This window comes from Myotis nattereri, assembly GCF_964212035.1.
Source record: "Myotis nattereri genome assembly, chromosome: 3".
Taxonomy (NCBI): Eukaryota; Metazoa; Chordata; class Mammalia; order Chiroptera; family Vespertilionidae; genus Myotis; species Myotis nattereri.
The window spans coordinates 171,501,953-171,523,942 of NC_138077.1; the positions used below are offsets into that span (position 1 = coordinate 171,501,953).

At 37.3% G+C, this 21,990-nt stretch overlaps 1 protein-coding gene across 1 annotated transcript in view; it reads left to right on the plus strand.

The window, feature by feature from the left end:
• Nucleotides 1-21,990, plus strand: part of ITGB3BP (integrin subunit beta 3 binding protein) — a 65,313-nt gene that overhangs the window by 38,459 nt on the left and 4,864 nt on the right. Inside the window, exons 4-8 of the mRNA XM_081087927.1 lie at nucleotides 478-544; nucleotides 8,829-8,907; nucleotides 10,477-10,570; nucleotides 11,802-11,861; nucleotides 19,220-19,270. Of these exons, the coding sequence (XP_080944053.1) occupies nucleotides 478-544; nucleotides 8,829-8,907; nucleotides 10,477-10,570; nucleotides 11,802-11,861; nucleotides 19,220-19,269 (350 nt within the window). The 3' untranslated portion in view covers nucleotide 19,270. The remainder of the gene's footprint in view (nucleotides 1-477; nucleotides 545-8,828; nucleotides 8,908-10,476; nucleotides 10,571-11,801; nucleotides 11,862-19,219; nucleotides 19,271-21,990) is intronic.

The following is a 21,990-nucleotide window of genomic DNA, read 5'->3' on the forward strand; positions in this document are numbered from 1 at the left end:
AAGTATTTTTAAAATATGTAGTGTATATTGTACTATAAAGTACTATAGAACAAACAACTAAATGGTTAGCTCATTAAACAATCATTTACTTGACCTCTAATAAGTGTAAACATCATGTTCTACTAGAGCTATGAAATCAAACATAATTTAACCCTGCACACATATGAAGGATAACTTAGTTTTTCTAGTTTTCTCTTCAATATACTAAGCCCCAGTGGACATTTTTTTCAAACAATTGTTTTTCTCTGTATAATGTCATCATGGATAAAAAATAGAATAATAAAAAATGAAAAACATAAAATAGTTATTGGGAAGTTATCCATAATAGTTAATTTTTTTCTCATAGCAAATTTCAGGATACTTTTTCTTTTCCTACTTTCTTTTGTCTACCGTTTTATTTAAAATTTGGTGATCAAAATTTTATTTAAAATTTGACAATTTTCCCCTTACGTTCTTCTTTTTATTGTACATGTATAGGAAAGAAAAAAAAATTGAATCATCTCAGTTTAACCCAGAGAAATAAATCTACGACAAAAGATGATGAGTAAGTTTATTTTTGAAATAATATACACATCTTGAAAGAAAAGGATCATATTTGTTAGTGATAATTTAAGAGAAATTATTTCTTTGCAGACATTAATAAATAGTCATACCTGAGTTGAAGTATTCTTTCTTAAAGAAGTAAAATACTTTATTTATGATGTGTTTTACAATGTTCATATGATGGTGATATATGATACCTTAATTTTAATACTCATTGAGCCCAGTTTTCCCAGCATATATAAGAGACCAGCTTAAGGTAAAACTGAGGAACACACTCTTTTCAGATTTACATAAATCAGACTTATAGATTTATGTTGTCTGGGAACCCAATGCCTACCAAATAGCTGGTTTAAGAGCTAAGAATACAGTGAAGCCAGCAGAGTAAGGGATCTAGAGGAACCTAGAAGGCAACATGCCAGCAACCAACCATACTCATATTGGACTGCCAATGGTGCCTTGGATGAAGTCATTATCTGCAGAAAGCTACTGCTTATGTATTTGGGAAAGAATATTTGTTCACTGAGGCTAGAAAAATTGAATTAAGAACAGGGATTAAATTTTCTAAGTAGTAGTTCATATGTTCAGCTCATTTACCCTTTTAGCTGTATCTTCTGTGTGCCACACAATATGGTGGGTGGATAGACATGAGAAAAATGAAGTTTCTACCCATTGTGAGATGATGGTCTTATGTTAATACTAGAGGCCTGATGCATGAAAATCGTGCAAGAGTAGTCCTTCACAGCCCCGGCTGCCTCAGCCCTCACGGCCCCAGCTGCCTTGTGGCCCCACCCCCCACCCACTGGTCATTCCGGAAGGTCATTCCACCGTCCAGTCTAATTAGCATATTAGCTCTTTATTATATAGGATACCTTCCTCATCTTAGAAGTGGGTTGTGGGTAATGTTTCAAAATGTTTTTAAATCATTTAGTGGAACTCAGAATGAATTTTTCATATAAATAGTGTTGTAATTTGTAGTTATACCCCCAGGTCAGGGTCACAAGTCAATTTTTTTACATAATGTAGCTAAAATGCTTTAAAAAAACAGAAAGTGAGTGCCATTTTGAGTACAATAGTGATGCAGGGAAGAAGTTCTCAAAGAAGTCCCCTTGTTTGGCATCTCCTACATTTATCATTGTACCCCTTTATTTGCTTTCCCTAGCCATGTTCCCCCCAACTCCAAATATTTCCATGTGCCCTATCCCAAAACATTTTTGTTGTAAATTACTAATCTTTCCTTACCCTAATTAAAGTTCCCATTTCCTCAGTGAAATCTATCTCAACTAGATATTATGAGAAAAGCACTTTTTAACTTACTGTATTTAAAAATAAACAATATAGGTACAGAGTAAAAAAAACAACCTCAGGCCCAGCCAGTTTTGCCCAGTGGTTTAGCATCGACCCATGCACCAACAGGTCACCGGTTTGATTGTTAGTCAGGACACATGTCTGGGTTGTAGGCTTGATGCCCAGTGGGGGGGCGTGCAGGATGCAGCCGTTTGATGTTGATATTTCTCTCTCATTAATGTTTCTATCTCTCTCTCCCTCTCCCTTCTTATCTGTCTAGAAATCCATTTTTAAAAACCACTTGTATTTTTTAAAAAATCTCAATTTGTACTAAAGGACATACAGTGAAAGCCGATGGCAATTAAGACTTTCTGAATCATATATAATCTTGTATTTGAAAGCAATTAACTGCTAAACCAAATGACTATCTAATACAATAGTATAAAGTATAACAAACTTAGAAGTGAAAAGAGGCAATGAAGGAGGAAATGTTTTTGGACAAGAGTGATACCATGTAAGCAAGCCACAATTACCTGCTGCTTTCCCCCTAAAACAGCTCCACTTAATCTAACTTTTTGTAGGTTTTTTTTCTTCTTTCTTTTTCTGAACCTATCAATTTACTTACAGCTCACATTTTTTCAGAATAGCTCCTATGCACAGCTATTTGCTGAAAACTCTTGCAAGGAAGGTTGTGTTTGGCATGGTCTTGCTTAAGTAAGGACCCTGGGAAGAGATTTTCAGGTTTAATAATTTAACTGTATATCCAGTGCCAAGACTGAATTTCAACTCAGCTAGTTCCACAAGCCACATGTGAATTTCCTAAATATCCCAAGTTAGAAACTCCTCTGTTAAAGGGTCATGTCTGAGCTTAGTAGTTTCAAGCTGCCAACACAACCAGCCTCCTCACACTCTGATAGATATTCCTTTAATTCAGAAATCCACCGTGTTAGATAAATGATTGATTGTTGACATTGTTTCCCTTCTTTTTTGTTTACGCAATTAGTAGATTGCCACTGTTTTTGCATTTTTTTATATTTTCGGCTTTTGTAACTTAACTAATTTTTTTAAAGCTTATTTGGTCTAATAAGTATTTTTTAGTACCTAATGTTTTACTGAGCTTTTATGAATGCCACTTGATGTAATTTTGTATCATTGCACAAAAACTGAAATAAATTTCAAGTTTTAAAGCAAAAAAAAAGAGATAGAGAGAGAGAATAGGTCCTATATCAGTGAGCTTTCAAGTAGCAATTGGAAAGGAAGAAATAAAACTCTATTTGCAAAGGACATGATCCTATATATTGGTCTTCCCAAAGAATTCACAAGAAGATACTAGATATAATAAACTCAGCAAAATTACAGGGTATGAGATCAACACACAAAAGTCAGTTGTATTTCAGTGTATATGCAGAACAGTTTGAAAAGGAAATTAAAGAAGCAATTCCATTTATATAGCACCTAAAAGAATAAAATACCTAAGAATAAATGTAGCTAAAGAGATGAAAGACTTATACACTTGAAATTATAAAGCATTGCCGAGAGTAATTACAGAAGATCTAAACAAATGCAAAGACATTTTGTGTTCGTGGGTAGGAACATTTAATATCATTAAGATGTTATGCTCTGCCAGTGTGGCTCTGTGGTTGAGTGTCAAACTATGAACCAAGAGGTTATGGTTCAATTCCTGGTCAGGGCACATGCCCAGGTGGTAGGCTTGATCCCCAGGAGGGAGCATGCAGGAGCCAGCCAATCAATGATTCTCATCATTGATGTTTCTCTCTCTCTCTCTCTCCCTCCCCTTCCCTCTCTGAAATCAATAAAAATATTTTTAAAAAAATAGATGTTACTACCTCCACCCAATATGAATCTACAGATTTATTATAATCACTATCAAATTCCATCATTTTTTCCAAAAATGGAAAAGCCTGTCCTCAAAGTCATATGAAACTATATGGGTAGAGATCAAAGACATTATGCTATGTGGCATAAGTCAGGTGGAGAAAGACAAATACTGTATGATATTACTTATACAGTAGGTCCTCGGGTTACATTGGAGATCTGTTCCTATGGCGCAACATAACATGATTTTTGCCGTAAGTCGGAACCCACCTACATAAGCACTTATGTCACTGACATGGAGCACATACACAGCAGTAATGAAGTGAAACAGTAAAAAAAAAATCTAAAAGAAAGATAACAATTCCTGACCTTTACTTGTGGTAAATAAATAATAAAAAACATAAAGCACATATATGTACATACGTCAAAATGACGGAACTTTTTTTTTTATAAATAAATGGGAGATGGTGACGTAACCACGAAACGACATATGTCGAGTCCGATGTAACCCGAGGACTGTCTGTATGTAGAATCTTAAAAAAAATCACTCAAAAGGACAGAATAAAATATTGGTTGCCAGGGGAAGGAGCATGGGGGATAGAGTAGATGTTGTCTAAGGGTCCAAAACTTGAGACAAGTAACAAATAAGTCCTAAATGCATAGTGAATATAGGCAACAATATTTGTTAACATAATCTTCAAACGTGCTAAGTCTAGAGCTTAATTATTCCAATCACTAAGAAAAAATGATAATTATGTAACACTGGAGGCCCGGTGCACAAATTCGTGCACCAGTGGGGTCCATCAGCCTGGCCTGCGGGATTGGGCCAAAACCGGCTCTCTGACATCTCCTGCGGGGTCCCGGATTGCGAGAGGGCGCAGGTCAGGCCAAGGGACCCCACCGGTGCATGATTGGGGCCTGGGTGGGATGTGGGAGGTTGGCCGGCCAGGGAGGGACCGTGGGAGGGCTCCAGAGCATGTCCAGCCCATCTTGCTCAGTCCCCATCGGCCAGACCCCAGCAGCAAGCTAACCTACCAGTCAGAGCGTCTGTCCCCTGGTGGTCAGTGCACATCATAGTGACTGGTTGACTGTTCGACTGTCCGCCCCCTGGTGGTCAGTGCACATCATAGCGAGCAGTTGAGCAGCTTTAGCATATCATTAGCTTATTACACTTTGATTGGTTGAACGGCTAACTGGACAACTGGACACTTAGCATATTAGGCTTTTATTGGATGATAGAGGTGCTAATTATCACTACAATGGCAATCGTATCTACATATATAAAAGCCTAAGTGACTGGTTGACCAACTGGTCGTCCAGTAGCTATGACATGCACTGACCACCAGGAGGCAGATGCTCAACGCAGGAGCTGCCTCCTGATGGTCAGTACACTCCCACTGTGAGAGCGCTGCTCAGCTGACTATCAGGTGCCAGACGCTGGGCTCATGGCTGGCGAGCACAGCTGCGGTGGCCCAAGCCTATCCCGTGGAGACTCCCCCTGTGCACCCCTCCCCATCCAGACTGGGACCCACATCGGGACTGACTGGGCATGAGGCCGCAGCCACTTCTTGGTCGTGGGCGTGCCAGTATTGCCCTAGGATGGGCGCAGAGACTGCAGCGGAGTGGCAGCGAGCCTACCGAGTGTTGGCAGCAGTCCGCGCAGCAGGACTGGGATGGCAGGAGCGGTGCAGTGCAGCGCCAGCCCAGGCTCAAGCTCCTCCCTGGCTGCCTGCTGCTTTGGCACTACTACATCCCTCAGGGGCTGTACGACTGCTGGTTTCAGTCGATACCCGCAGGCCAGGCCTAGGGACCCCCACCAGTTCACAAATCCTTGTACCTGGTCTCTAGTTAAAACATATAAATCTATCAAATTAACATGTTGTATACTTTAAATTTACACATGTCAAATATATTTCAATTAAAAAAAACTGTAAATGACCCCAAATTATAGCCTTCAAAATTATAGCCATGGATGATGTGCCCAAAATTATATATATGTAATGTTTTATAAAGAAAGGAAGTATGGGAGAGAAACTAAGATGGCAGCATAGATAAACACCGGGAAATAGTCGCCTCCCACAACAATTGAAAAATATCCCAAAGGACGGAGCAAACATCGTCCAGAACAACAGGAAGGCTGGCTGAGTGTAATTTCTACAACTAGAAGAAAAGAAAAGCACGCTGAGAGCCAGAGGAGCTGCGGAGGCTGAGTGCAGAGGTACGGCGGCGGCTCGCGCGCGCGGAAAGGGGGTGGCACCTGAGGACGCGGCTGTCTTTTTGAATCACAAGCTCCCGACTGCTCTGAACTCCGGTTCTGGGAAGTCTCTGGGGACCCAGGACTCATACAGGGAGAGGCTGCTCTGTCAGGCGGCAGCGGGCGAACTTGAGGGCGGATTTCCCTCAGAGGTGCTTGCAGCCGTTACCGGGACACTGAGACGCGCGACTCTGGGCGCGGAGAATCAGCCATAGCTTCTTTCTCCGCCCTTTTGACTCCCTGAGACCCCACCCCACCGAGGCAGTGGCAGAGGCTTTTGCATGTGAATGTACCTAACTACAGCCCAGCCAAGCAGACCCGGAACTTCCAAGAGAAGGCCCAAGGCCCCGCAGCAGCTTGCATTGCTTCACAGCTGAGCCTCTTCGTGGCTCCGGCTGTGTGGCCTCAGGCAGGGGCTGAATTAGCACCTCCTTAGATCCAGGAGCCACTGTACCCATTCGTCAGAGGGGGACCATTCTCCCACTTCAGACACAGCTGCTTCCCACAGCCAATTGGCCTGGAGGTCAATTCCTCCCAGTGATCCTACAACAACCAAGGCACCAAGAGTGCACCAAGAGTGTCCACCCCAGGTAACTAGGGAGGCTGAGCCACTGGGTCCTACAGGACACCTGGCGCGCAGGGCCACTCTATCAACACAGGGAAGCAGCCAAAATGCGGAGACAAAGAAACAGGTCACAATTGGCAGAAACGGAGGAGGCCAGACGACTGGATATAGAGTTCAAGGCCACGTTTATAAGGTTTGTCAAGAATTTTATGGAAACCGCCGATAAATTTAATGAATCCCTCAAGGAGTATAGTGAGACCATGGAGGACATGAAAAAGGACCAACTAGAAATTAAGCATACACTGACTGAAATAAAGAATAATTTACAGAGATCCAACAGCAGACAAGAGGATCCCAAGAATCAAGTCAAAGATTTGAAATACAAAGAAACAAAAAATACCCAACTGAAAAAGAAAAAAGAAAAGAGATTCCAAAAATATGAAGATAGTGTAAGGAACCTCTGGGACAACTTCAAGCGTACCAACATCAGAATTATAGGGGTACCAGAAGGAGAGAGAGGGCAAGATATTGAAAACCTTTTTGAAGAAATAATGACAGAAAACTTCCCCCACCTGGTGAAAGAAATGGACTTACAAGTCCAGGAAGCGCAGGAACCCCAAACAAAAGGAATCCAAAGAGGACCACACCACGACACATCATAATTAAAATGCCAAGAGCAAAAGATAAAGAGAGAATCTTAAAAGCAGCAAGAGAAAGACAGTCAGTTACCTACAAGGGAGTACCCATCCGACTGTCAGCTGATTTCTCAACAGAAACCATGCAGGCCAGAAGAGAGTGGCAAGAAATATTCAAAGAGATGAATAGCAAGAACCTGCAACCAAGATTACTTTATCCAGCAAAGCTATCATTCAGAATGGAAGGTCAGATAAAGAGCTTCACGGATAAGAAAAAGCTAAAGGAGTTCATCACCACCAAACCAGCATTATATGAAATGCTGAAAGGTATTCTTTAAGAAGAGGAAGAAGAAAAAGGAACTCTTACCATTTGCCACAGCATGGATGGAACTGGAGAGCGGATAAATACCACAAGATCTCACTTATTTGTGGAATATAATGAACAACATAAACTGATGAACAAGGACTGATCCAGAGACGGAGAGGCATTGATTGGACTGTCGGGCCTTGGAGGGAAGGTAGGGGAGGGTGGGGGCAAGGGGGAAGGATCAACCAAAGGACTTATATGCAAGCATATAGGCCTAACCAATGGACACGGACAACGGGGGGGGTGAGGGGATGAGCGGCGGGGGGGGGGGGGGGGGGTAGAGGGCACACATATGTAATATCTTAATCAATAAAAAAAAAAAGAAAGGAAGTATGATATAAAGTTATAGAAATGTTTTAAAACAAAACAAAACTAAGGATTGTTCCAGAATGTTAAAATGCTAACTAGAGATATGTTGGAGAAGTATGATTACAAGTGAAGCTTTTTTTGAGAGTGCCTTTGTATCTTTTTCACACTGGAATATATTAAAGCCATAAAACTTTTTTATTTTAAAAAAATCTCCTTGTAACACTGATTCATAGGCTTAGATTTAGGTAAATAAGGAGATGATGGTCTATTCGTGTTCTCAAACTGGTATAGTGGAGAATGGAATAAGCCAACTACATCTTGTAGACGAAAAAGGGGCTCTGTAATAAGTCTGACTGAAAGTAACCTTACAGGTTGATCTGATCATAAATTCCTAACTGGGCAGGTCATAGTGGGTTATCATGCCCCAGGACTGTAACTTCTCTAGTAAAAGATTTTTAATCCAGCCCAGTCTACTATTTTTGTGTATCTAGGTTAACACACCTTTGAACTGTGGAACAGTCCTCTTTTCCAGACCCCTTGAAAGTTTACCCACCCAAAAGGGAGCACATAATCTTGTTAACTATCCTATACTTTTCTCCCACCTTTATGTAATCTTTTTCATGTTCCCTCCTTAATTCCAAATGTGTAAAAGAAACAACAAAACTGTCATTCTCCAGGAGCATTTGAGATCAGGCTTCCCAACATGTTGCCAGTGTGGCTCAAATAAACACTTAATAAAAATTCTCTACAAGTTTAGACATTTCTTAGATCTACAATCTTTTCTCCTACTCAGTGGGAATGAGGAATAGCAAAACTCTAAAAGACAGGATGGTTGATAATATAGATTGTCTTGTAAAGGAATGAAAGAATGGAGGAGAAGCATTTATATCTCTAACCACTTTGAAAAAATGTAAAGAAAATGAATAGGAAACTGAATGTAAAATCCTTTTTCAAAAAAGAATTAAAGCTCTGAAAATGACTTGTGTTTAAATGCTTGATCTTCTTGCTAAATACAATATTTTTCTTTATTCATAGATTAATGGTGTTGCTATCTAAAGTTGAGAAATCATCAGAGGAAATCATGGAAATAACGCAAAGTTTAAGTATCACTCAGGTTTGTGCTTTTTTTGGCATATTATATATTTTTTGATGCGATTGTAAATGGGATTGTTTTCTTAGTTTCCTTTTCTGATAGTTCATTATTCGTGTATAGAAATGCAATTGATTTTTGGATATTTATTTTATATTCTGCTACTTGACTGAATTCATTTCTCATTCCAGTAGTATTTTGGTGGAATCTTTAGGGTTCCTCACATACAGTATTATGTCCTCTGAATAATGACAGTTTTACTTCTTCCTTCTTTTATTTCTTCTTCTTGTCTGACTGCTGTGGCTAGGATTTCCAGTACTATGTTGAATAGAGTGATGAAAGAGGACATCCCTGTCTTGTTCCCCATCTTAAGGGAAATGCTTTTAGTTTTTGCCCATTGAATATGATGTTGGCTGTTGGTTTGTCATGTTGCCTTTATTATGATGAGGTATGTGTTCCCTCTGTTCCCACTTTGTTGAGAGTTTTTATCATAAATGGATGCTAGATTTTATCAAATGCTTTTTTTTTTACTCTATTGATATGATATGATCATGTGATTTTTATCCTTCATTTTGTTTATGTGATGTATCACATTTATTGATTTGCAGATATTGAACCAACCTTGCATCCCAGAAATAAATCCCATTTGATTATGGTGTATGCACTTTTTAATGTATTGCTGGATCCAGTTTACTAATGTTTTGTAAAGGATTTTATCTTCTATGTTCATCAGGGATAGTGGCCTATAATTTTCTTTCTTTGTAGTGTTTTTTTTGTTGTTGTTGTTGGTTTGTTTTTTTACTTTTGATGGGAATACAGATTGGTGATGACTGCTTCGGTTTCACTAGTTGTAACCTGTCTATATAGATTCTCTAATTCCTTCTGTTTCAGTTTTGGAAAAGTGTATGTTTCTAGGAATTTTCCACTTAGTCCAGGTTGTCCAATATATTGGCACATTTGGCATATACTATTTAATAATTCTATCCCATTTGAAAACAGAGAATAGGAGAAAAGCCCCAGATTGGAGAATCCCATTCAGAAAAGAGTTTGCAGGGGATATGTTTAATTTACTTTTCATGTCAGTTTCTTTTCTTTTATGAACATTAATAAACTATAACATTTTAGTAATACCTATCTTTTTCACATGTAAAAGTAAATTTGTAGATTATGTTTAGTCTTTTTAATTAATAAATTATTTTTATGCAAGTATATTTTTTTAAAAAATATATTTTACTGATTTTTTACAGAGAGGAAGGGAGAGGGAGAGAGTTAGAAACATCCATGAGAGAGAAACATCAATCAGCTGCCTCCTGCACATCTCCCACTGGGAATGTGCCCGCAACCCAGGCACATGCCCTTGACCGGAATCGAACCCGGGACCCTTCAGTCCGCAGGCCGACGCTCTATCTACTGAGCCAAACCGGTTTCGGCTATGCAAGCATTTTAAGACTCACAATAGTTGACCTACCAGAAAATTTCCTACCATAGAGTTTAAGTTTTTCAGGTGAAGAAAATAATATTTTCATTAGAGTTGTCAGTAATACTATATTTGAAGAGAACTTACTTAACTCATTTAAAATGACTTTCTTTTAGGCTTTGAAGGACAGTAGAAAGCTTCAGAATCTCATTGGCATCTCTTATGGACCATGTTTCTTAAAAAGAGAAATGAAGAAAACGAAAGAACTAAGTAAGAAGACTATGAGTTTACAATGGTGTCTCTCCATTCCTTGTTTGTAAGCTTAGATAAATATTTTAATATTTTCAACTTTAGCCATAAAGCCTATTTAGAGATAAGCCTATTAATTTTCCCAAATTTAAAAGACTTCTTTATTTTTTTTCCAACATTCTTTTTTTTTCATCTTTATTTTTGAAAGTATTACATATATATATTCCCCTTTTACCCCCATTGGCCTCCTCTAGCCCACCCCCACCCAGACTTTCACCACCCTATTTTCTGTGTCCATAGGTTATACATATGTACATGCAAGTTCTTTGGTTGATCACCTCCCACCTACCCATCCTCTCCCACCTTCCGTCTGAGATTCCACACTCTGGTCCATGCTTCCATGTCTCTGGATCCACTCCATTCAGCAGTTTATTTTGTTAATTAGATTTCACATATGAGTGAGATCATGTGATACTTGACTTTCTCTGACTGGCTTATTGCACTTACGGTTCCTCCATGCTGTCTCAAAGGTTCTTCTTTTTTACCACTGCATAGTATTCCATGGTATAAATGTACCACACCTTTTTTATCCGCTCATTGATAGACTTCTTTATATATATCACTACTGGAAATGTGATAGAAATAGTATTTAAAGAATAAGAAGCCACATATCTTTTACCCCAGGATATGTTATTTCAGGGATTCCTCTTTAATGTAAAGGGAAAGAATGTACCTTCAAAACTGTAATTGGAGTTTTTTTATGTGGTGCTCATTCTTTAAATATACAGACAGTCCTCGGGTTACGTCGGACTCTGTCGTTTTGTGGTAACGTCGCCATCTCCCATTTATTTATAAAAAAAAAAAAAAGTTCCATCATTTCAACGTATGTACATATGTACTTTATGTTTTTTTTATTATTTATTTCCCACAAGTAAAGGTCAGGAATTGTTATCTTTTTTAAAAATTTTTTTACTGTTAGACTTCATTACTGCTGTGTATGTGCTCCATGTGAGGGGCATAGGTGCTTATGAAGGTGGGTTCCGACTTACGGTGACAATCACATTACGTTGCGCCTTAGGTACGGATCTCCAATGTAACCCAAGGGCCTACTGTAGTATGTATGATAAAGTACTGCATTTTGTGTTTGCTACCTATGCGTATGTATTACTTTGAATTTTTTTTCATGAAGTTTATTCCAACATGAGAAGTTATTCATGTACCATGTTAATTCTTAACATTTTTTTCCTTCTAGTGACAAAAGTAATAAAACAAAAACTGTTTGAAAAGAAGAGTTCAGAACTTTCTAACAAAGGTAAAAAGTTGTATTTTAATTTATTATATAAAAATAATCCTTTCATCTCATTTACCATTTTAAAAAAATCATTATGAGTCTTTTAGTGTACTCTTAAAAGACCAGGAATCTTCTTTGAAAAATTTTATATTGCATTTAGCAGAAGACCAGGTCTGAAGAGCTCAACTTCACTGATGACTGAACTTTTAAAATATCTTTTGAAATATAAGTTTCAGTTTAAGATTTGTAGTTTTATTAAAAGTTCTGTTTTGAGAATCCAGATAAATGGGGCAACAATGCATTAATATATAGCAGGTTTTAATGGTGAATTAGAAGGAGACGCCAAGTATAAAGTTACTTTGTAACCAGTGTTCTGAAAACTTTCAGATCATTAATGATGTTGAATCTACTGTTAACTCTTATGCTTCTGAGCATTAACAGTATGGGTAATTAAATTAGCAGGTTTTAAGTTCCCATAACACATGCACATCCAACCTCAGCAAGCAAAATAATCATGGGCTGTTAAATATTAAAACCTTTTAACCAGCTTAAGAGGCATCATTTTAATATCACTGACATAAATGCCATTTAGCAATCTCTACTAAAAACTAGAGGTAGGCCTTGAAATGCGTGGGTAGGCCATGTTTTAATCTATCATTTTTGAGTACCAATGATGACTTTTGAGGACCAATAATTACTATGATTATTATCCTCACAGCAGCTCTGTAAGATAGCTGCTATTATTGCCATTACAGATAAGGAACAAGGTCACAGAAAATGTTAAGTAACTTGTCCAAACACTGCTACTTAAGTGTCAGCGAAAGGATTCCAACTAAAGACCAGTCTGATCTCAGAAAGTATGATCTTTTCATTATTCCATATTGCCTCTTCCTAAAACAAATCAAATCATCCAGTCATCCCAGCTTTCAGATTCAGACATGAAGCATAATTGAAACTGGTTCAGCCAATCTATTCTGTTAGACTGTTTTAGGATCTTTAACAGCTGGTGATGACTTTGCAGTGGAAAGCACTAGGATTCCCTGCGGGTGGTTCCAGCTAAGTCACAGCAGGCCAGCAGAACCCCTCCTCCAGAACCCCTGTGGGAAGGGAGCTGAGCAGGCTTCCTGAGCTATTCAGTTGAGCAGCTAACTTCATTGTGATCCCAAGCATTTAAGAACATGATGGTAGCCCTTTTCTTAAAAGGCTTGAGATTTCTTTTCTCCTGCCTGGCGAACTTGATATATGGGTTTCAGTGGTTTCATTCTCTCTAAACATGACAAGTTTTAGAGAATTATAATAGGAAATTGGAACATTTATTATTTCCCAGTTAGAAGAAATCTTGACTCTATATATCCTATGCCAATTGTGTGATTTTCTTTTAAATCTGTGATTTCCTGGGACTAATTAGAATTAGGCTTTACATACTTGGCTTTAGCCAACAGTTTTGGAAAAATGAGGTAGGGAAAATTATAGAATAAATAAGTGAATTTTCACTGCTGATAATTAATGGAGAAAATTTTCCAAAAGAATTGTTTCCTTCCCTAAACATTTATTAAGACATTAAAGTTATTTCCATGTGTTAAACAATTCTTGCCTTTCAGTTATCCAGTATATACTGATTCTTTGTGTGTTTATGCATGATCGGTCTTAAATCTGTTTTCTAATATTTTAGGCATTAAAACTGATTTAGCCATTACCAAGTTTTCCCTAAGGACTAAGTATTTCTTCATGCATAGAGAGGATTGTATCATTAAATCGTGTTTTTAAATTTCTAATAAGCATTGATTTTTTTGTTGTGGTTTAAATGAAAATTGAGTTAGTAGGTACATAACTTACATTATATTTTAATATATATTGTATATACTAGAATATATGTCATCTTCCATTTCAGTTTCTTGGCAAGAACTACACTAGCTCCTTATATTTCCTAAGGTATTCAAACCTTCAGTAACTCTTTAACTATTTTGAAGTAATGCCTGAAAAATAAGTCTGAAGTCTGTCTTTATAATTTGAGTTTGAAATATATTTTTAATTAATTTATTTTAGAGAGGAAGGCGGGGGAGAGAGAGAACATCTATTTGTGATTCTATTTACTTAAGCATTTATTGGTTGATTCTTGTATGTGCCCTGACCAGGGATCAAACCCACAACCATGGCATATTGGGATGACGCTCTAACCAACTGAGCTAACTGGCCAGGGCTGAGCTATATGTTTTTACTGGGTGCTTTTCTTTTTTTCTCTTTATGTGGTTCCTAGTATTATGTGTATACTAGAGGCCTGGTGCACAAAATCGGTGAATGGGTGCAGTCCCTAGGCATGGTCGGCAATCAAAGTGCTAGCATCTGGCATGGAAGGGCAGGTCCCAGTTGACCTCTGGGCCCCCGGGCCCCTGTGAGCCCCCTTACGCCTGAGGCATGGTACCCGAGTCCCCACACAGAGATGCGGTGAGCATGGCCAGATGCTACAGGCCAGGGCATACTGTGGGCCTCTGGGTCGCCCAGCACCGCACAGAAGCTGGGTGGGCAGCATGCTCTCTCCCAGCCAGCCTCACTGACCAGCTCCTGCATGAACCCACGGGGAACCCGACCCGGCCCCTGTGGTCCTGGTGGCTGCTGCCCAGCTCACCCGGAAGAGGCCGCGTGGATGTGGGGCGGGCTCCTCGCGGGCTCCCAGCACCTGAGCACAGGGGCTTCCCCAGCACATGAGCCCTGGCATCCCAGGGGAGGGTAGCAGGGGGAGTGAGAACGAGCTTGGCGGATACCCTGCATTCTCACTGCACCTCCATCCCCATCACACCTGCCCCCAGGTAGCTGGCAAGAAGTCGCAGTGCGTCACCAACACCTGTCACGTTCCACACCACCTCCTGGTGGTCAGCGCATGTCATACCGAGCAGTCAAACTCCCAGGCTCCTGGTCAGATGACCACCCAAGGGGACAATTTGCATATTGGGCTTTTATTATATAGGATTTTTATTTTGGTGGCATATTTTGTTTTGTTTTATTTTTTGGTTAAAGTTGATGTGCAGCAAGACATGCACATATATATGTGAATTTTTTGCTAAGCTAATAACTTTAAACTCTTTCTATTCATACATTCATTTTAAGAGGACTTTGTTAGTTTTATCCAATATCTCAAACTAGTTTGTTTATATATTTCTTATTTGGAGACCTGGCCTTGAACATCTTATAGAAATTTCTACTTTTCTCTTTTGGTATGCTGTTACCTAGAATTGTCTAAATTTAAAAATGTTTTGTTGCCGAAACCAGTTTGGCTCAGTGGATAGAGCGTCGGCCTACGGACTGAAAGGTCCCGGGTTCGATACTGGTCAAGGGCATGTACCTGGGTTGTGGGCACTTCCCCAGTGGGGGATGTGCAGGAGGCAGCTGATCGATGTTTCTCTCTCATCGATGTTTCTAACTCTCTATCTCTCTCCCTTCCTCTCTGTAAAAAGTCAATAAAATATATTTTAAAAAAATAAATGTTTTGTGTATCTTCATAATGTTGGAAAGTATATAGTTAGGAGATATATAATATAAAAATCCAGCCCTATAATATGTGTTAGATTTCTTTTATTAGGTAATTATGAAATGAGAATAAACAAATACTTGTTTCATTATCAAAAGAATGTCCTTCAGCCCGGCCAGTGTTGCTCAGTGGTTGAGCATCAGCCCATGAACCAGGAGATCACGGTTCTATTCTGGTCAGAGAACATGCCTGGGTTGTGGGCTCGATCCCCAGTAGGGGATGTGCAGGAGGCAGCCGATCAATGATTTTCTTTCATCCTTAATGTTTCTATCTCTCTCTCCCTCTCCAGTTCTCTCGGAAATCAATAAAAATATATTTTAAAAAAAGAAGAGGAATGTCCTTCAGATTCTTATAAAATTTTCCTAGAATAGTTAAAGTAGACAATACCAGGAGAATTCCAAGACTAATGCTGTAGTGGACCCTTCAAATTAGTCCCTTAGTTGTATATTCTTTAAATTTCATTGCTGGCTTGTTTAGCATCAGTTGCAGTCTTTATTACACGCACAGGAGTATACTTGTAAAAATAACACTAATGTTTTAAATAAATAGACATCTGACACCGATTCTTAAAACTTTATATAACTTATTAAAAAAATTGAAAAGAGTACACTGAGATTTTTATAGTTTTTAAATCAGGGGATGCCTTGATTGAGTGTATAATATACTCTAGGTTTTTTATAGTTTGCTAACTACAAATTTCTTAAACAAAGGAAGGCTTCTTTTAAGTTACTTAGGAAGTAAGCCTAACTTCACTTTCCTTAATAATATTGGCTTTATGACTATTAGAAAAATAATGAAATGAAAAGTTCTTTTTCTATTACATTTGGATGTGAATTTTCATAATTATTTTTAATTTGTTATGCTGAACATTTAAAACATGACCATTCAATGGGTTGATAGAGACGGAATGTCACATTATCATCACATGGTAAGGCATAAAATTTACTTTACATAATCATCCTCAACTTAAAATAACTTGATACAAATATTCCTAAGTCAGTAGATGGCATTATATAGTACTTAGTATTTTCATTTTTTCTGGAGATATTAGAAAATGCCATCATTGTTTGTCTGTGTCTACTACTTCCAGTAAACAAAATGTTTTTGAAAGAATGTAAGCAAATTATAGAGCAGTTGCCAAGATATGAAATCTAGACACTTAACTTCAGTCCAAAACATATTTTATTATTTTTGAGAATAATTGTGTAGGTTGTAGTATGCATATTTTAAATGAAATGTTAACCATCTGAACTTTCTATTGTTCAAAAAAGTTGCTTGTTTCAGCTGTTTGTAATACAAAATATTTCAGCATTTCTATTGCTAGCCTTAAAAAGAAAAGCACAGACTATAATGTTTCTGTTTTCTTTAGCTAACTTAACTGTCTCTTACATTGTAAAATTCATCTTAGTTATAGGATTTTAAAGTTTTCAAATTTGTGGACTACAGGACAAATTTTAAACTTTTTCTGTTCTAAGACTATAAAATAGTTTGATATTGCCTTTTCATTCTAACCACCCACAGAAGTATTTTTCAACTTAAAAATATGTTGTTCTTTTTCCCACACAGTCTTGAAAAAAGTATTCATTATATCAGCTAAATAATTTTACTCCTAAAAGGGTGTTTTTTTCTGTTATATCTTAACAATTAAAGAATATTCTTTTTCGAACAAATGCTTAGTTTTAAAAGCACTGAAGTTTAATGTTTAGACATTAAGAGTTTTAGGAGAAACAACAAAAATTTCCTTTGTGCCTCAACATTCTAAGTTTATCAGAAGATTTGTAGAAAATGGAGATATTAGTTTTGGTCACACAAATATCCATTAATGTACAATTGTAGTCCTCAGCTCTTTGTAAGGGTTCAGCTGTCATGTAAGCTGTACCTGGGTTATACCTTTCCTCGTAATAATGATAATGCCCTTTTTTACATTATTTAGCACTGTTTGGGGGATACGTTTCAACTGCTTACTTGATATTTGTCTAGGATTTAAGGAAAAACTGCTTTATTACTTTTCACAGCTTTTTAAGTAATTTTTTCCATAATTTAAATTTATTTATATTATACTAGAAGTATGATAGTTTTTATCTTTAAGTAATCATTTAAAAAAATTAAACCATAGACCTGAATTCATTTAATAGCAATTATGTGTTTAAGAGGTATAAATAACCTGCTACCAGACATTACAAATATCCAGGTGCTCTGTATGTGCTGATGACAACAAAATTGAAACGAAAGACTGTAATAATTCTGACTGGTTTTCTCTGCAGAAGATATTGATTATTTGTGTGTGGTGAGAGATTTGGAAAATTCAATTAAAGGAGTTGTGCAAAGGTTTCATAAATTTTCTTTCTACAGCGTGTACACAGACATTGTTGCGTATTAAATCAATGCAGCACTTCACAATATATTTTCTTTGAAACATAAAAATAAATAACATTTAAACAGTTCTGCTTACTACAGAAACAAATTTTATTTTCTGTGAAGCATTTAGTCATGTGCTATCACTGACTCATACACATTTGCCAGCTGTAACAAATTTTATAGACATTTTCTCCAGAGACATAGCTCACATATTATGAATTTTTAAATGAGCAAATGGTGAAGAAGGGATGTCAGCAATATAAAAATTGATCAGCTAAAAGATAAAAGCATAAGTAAAGAGATTTGTATGGTAGTCTTAATAGGTTTTATTAAATAAAAATACTATAAAAAGACAGTAATGAACAGACTGAAGACTAACTGTTCTTGAGATGGAGAAAAATTATTCTGGCACATTTATTAGAAATTGCTTTTATGTCACCTGACAGTTGAACTTTTTTCCCCCATTTTAACTTAGAGTAGTCAGAAAAGCTCCTCAAAAAAAAAAGTTAGTTAAATTCTCTAAGTGGTTTATATATTTTAAACACATATGTAATAATAGATATTTATAGTGTTATATAGCTAATTATATAGTTTAAAGCAGAACTTGTGTAATAAGTAAATGTTAGGTGATTTTTTTCCTTCAGCTCAGACCTCACGTAGGAGGAAAGTAGTCATTTTAATTCATGCTATTCACAAATTGGGACTCCAGGCCTCTCTACTGCTTCTCTCTCAACCTGGGGTGCTTTTTCTTTCTTCTCCATCTAGTAAACTTCTGCTGATGCTTTAAGGCCAGTTTTAGGTGCCACATTCTCTGTGAGACTCTCCAAGCTAAATTGCTTCATCTTCTAGGCTTCTACAACACTTGTCTGAATGTTTATAAATGTATCACGTTACAGTGTTGTGTATTGTGATTGTGTGGTTACAGGGCTCTTTCTGGGCTCTTCTCCACAAACAAATAAAAGCCATCTCTATATCGTAGCCCCGCAGCCTACTATAGAGCCCGGGTAGAAGGTCCACAGTGCATGTTCAGTGAATGAATAAAAACAAATGGGCACTCTAAGAATTTTTTAAAGGAATTACCAAAATATTTTCAATTACTTACAAATTGCTATCTCCTTAATGCCTCATTCACTCAACATTTATTGAATACCTACTATGAGCCAGGCACTCTTCTATACACTAATGAACAAGACAAGAATCATAGAAGCTAGCACAAAAGACAATTGTAATAAACCATAACCATACATTATAATAATAAATCTCTTGGCAGTTTTCATCCTAAATTTTTAAATATACATTCTGAAACAGAGTCAGGCAAATCAGTTGAAATGAGAATTTATAGCCCCAAAGCTGCTAATTATAATGTAAAATAAAACTTTATGTTTGGGCTCTTTATTTTAATTTCATTTTGATTCAGCATTTATTCTGCATCATATACTGTGACAACTTGCATTGAATTATTTTCTGAAAAAAAAATCTTTTTTCTTTCATACAGAGTTACATCATCTTGACAGCTATGAATTCCTGAAGGCCATTTTAAATTGAGGTAATGCTTCACCTTTCTAATTAAGTATAATCTTGTTAAATTTCACTGCTTTGTTCAGATGGAAACATTTTATTGACAGCAAATTTGGTACTGTCTGTCTACAAAGAAAATAGGGCCATGTGCTTTGGAGCTTTAGTTGATTATATTTTATCTGTTCTGATAAACAGTAGGAGGGAAGTTTGACAAAATCTGTGAGTTAGAGACTGATTTTAAGAAAACACTGTTGATCTGACCAGGCTAAGTTTAATTCAGAGAGAGGATATCTAAGTAAATATAAAGAGGACACTTAATTGAGTACCTTTAGTAGAAATATCTAACTAGATACTGACAGGTGAGTTATAGGGCACATCTGTCTGAACAAGATATAACAAGTCTATCAATTTACAAATATGCTAAATTGATTAATTACATATTAATTAGTTGTTCCTTTTCTTTAAAACAGTTCCTGTGGATTCAGCAATACAAGTAAAACATGACATATTTCCAAATAGCTTATTATAACTTAGCCAGCTAGAAGCAACATGAGTCATGATGTGTTATTAGTGTTTACTATACCTGTAACTGAAGGTTCACATTAAGAACTACCATTATCCCAAACTTGGTGGCATCAATATTAATTTTCTTAGAAGCTAACCCGATGTTGCTGCTATCTCTTAGAAACAATGCAAAATGAAATAATTCTATTCTATTCTGAAAATACATTTCTTTGGAAATGGTATCTCAAATAATTGGTATCAGCTTCCTGACAAACTAGCTTCTTCTTAAAATATCTGCAAAGCACTTTATATAGTAAATGTCACTTTCATTCATTAAATTGTTCAGTCTGTTGTACACAACAAATAATAGCTTATAATAACAGCTAATATTTATTGAGCACTTTCAGTATACCAGTATAAGCTCTTCATAGATATCCCATTTAATCTTCACAATAACTTATATGAAGTAGATATAGTTATTGTCTTTATAGGTAAGGAAACTGAGAAACAAAGAAGTTAAGTATCTTGTTCCAGAATTACCTAAGAGACAGGCAGGATACTAACCTGTGTAGTTTGGTGTTATTCAGTATTCTTGCCCACTGTACTGCAGTAATCTGTGAATGTCGGGTTTTACTACTGGTTAAAGGTTTTAGATCCTATTAATCAGTAAGGATATCATATGTGTACACATGCAAACATGTAGTTATTATAGGGTTAAATCTTTTATAAAATTTCTGATCCATGGAAATCCAACAGAAAACTATTAGATGGTGATCATAAATACATATTCACAGTTAACACATTGGACAAGTGAACAAACACATTTAGTGTGTGACAGTCTCATTAGTGACCTTTAGAGGAACTGAGAATAGCTTTGCGGTCATTGAATCTAGTAAAGATCATTACATATTAGGGGTGTTCTTCTGAGTCTTTAATTTGAGGAGTACTTTCAAAAAACTTGAAAGAATGAAGGTTGACCAACCAGGTAACTTCCTTTTCCATGGGAAGCAACAAAGAGAAGTAACAGTGAAATGAAACTTGACTTACTTTTGAGGTATTTCCCTGGGTTCTTTTGACTGTGTTTTCTTTTCTCTTTGGGTACTTTCTTCATGATCTCAGCCATTCCTTGACTATAGTTCTTACCTTAGTGTATATTATTTCCAAATCTATTTGTGATCCTCCTCCTGATATAAACCCACATCTCAGCTGCTATACATTGTCCCCCAAATATGCTGATTTCAACCTCAACTGTTCTTTATTCTACCTTCCTAGGGTTTGTGTTCATCTAATGTTAAGGCTCAAAATCTCAAAATTCTGTCTCTCTTTTTGTTCCCACATCCAAACTGCTGCCATGTCACATCACTTCCAAAAATGTTTACTTCTCTTCTCCATGCCCACTACACTAGTTTATTTCTTCATTACCTATCCTCCAGATTATCATCATCCCCATTGTAACCTGCCTCTCTGCCCTTTGGTCCCTTTTCTATATAGCCTGTCTTACTGCTGGAAAAATTATGCTTTAGAAGATATTACTCTACCATAGTCACGTAAAATGCAAATTTAAAAACTCTCCCTGATCTGACCACAATGTGCCTTTCCAATTTGTCATTGTGCCTCAGTCATTCCAGATTATTTGCCATTCTCCAGACACATTCCTCATTTCTTTACCATTGTTCTTGTCTCCTCTATTTGGCATACCTTTTCCCTCAGCATTGTCAAAATTTTGCCCATCTTTTTTTTTTAAAGGAGTGACTTTTTTAAAATATATTTTTATTAATTTCAGAGAGGAAGGGAAAGGGAGGAAGAGATAGAAATATCAATGATGAGAAAGAATCATTGATCAGCTGCTTCCTGCACACACCCCACTGGGTATCGAGCCCACAACCTGGGTATGTGCCCTGATCGGAACCTGGGACCCTTCAGTCCATAGGCTTAAACTCTATCCACTGAGCCAAACTGGTTAAGGCAAAATTTTGCCCATCTTTCTTTCTTTTTTTTTTTTAATATATTTTATTGGTTTTTTACAGAGAGAAAGGGAGAGAGATAGTCAGAAACATCGATGAGAGAGAAACATCGATCAGCTGCCTCCTGCACACCCCCCACCGGGGATGTGCCCGCAACCCAGGTACATGCCCTTGACCGGAACCGAACCTGGGACCCTTCAGTCCGCAGGCCGATGCTCTATCCACTGAGCCAAACCGGTTTCGGCTTGCCCATCTTTCAAAACCTGCTTATAACTCACCT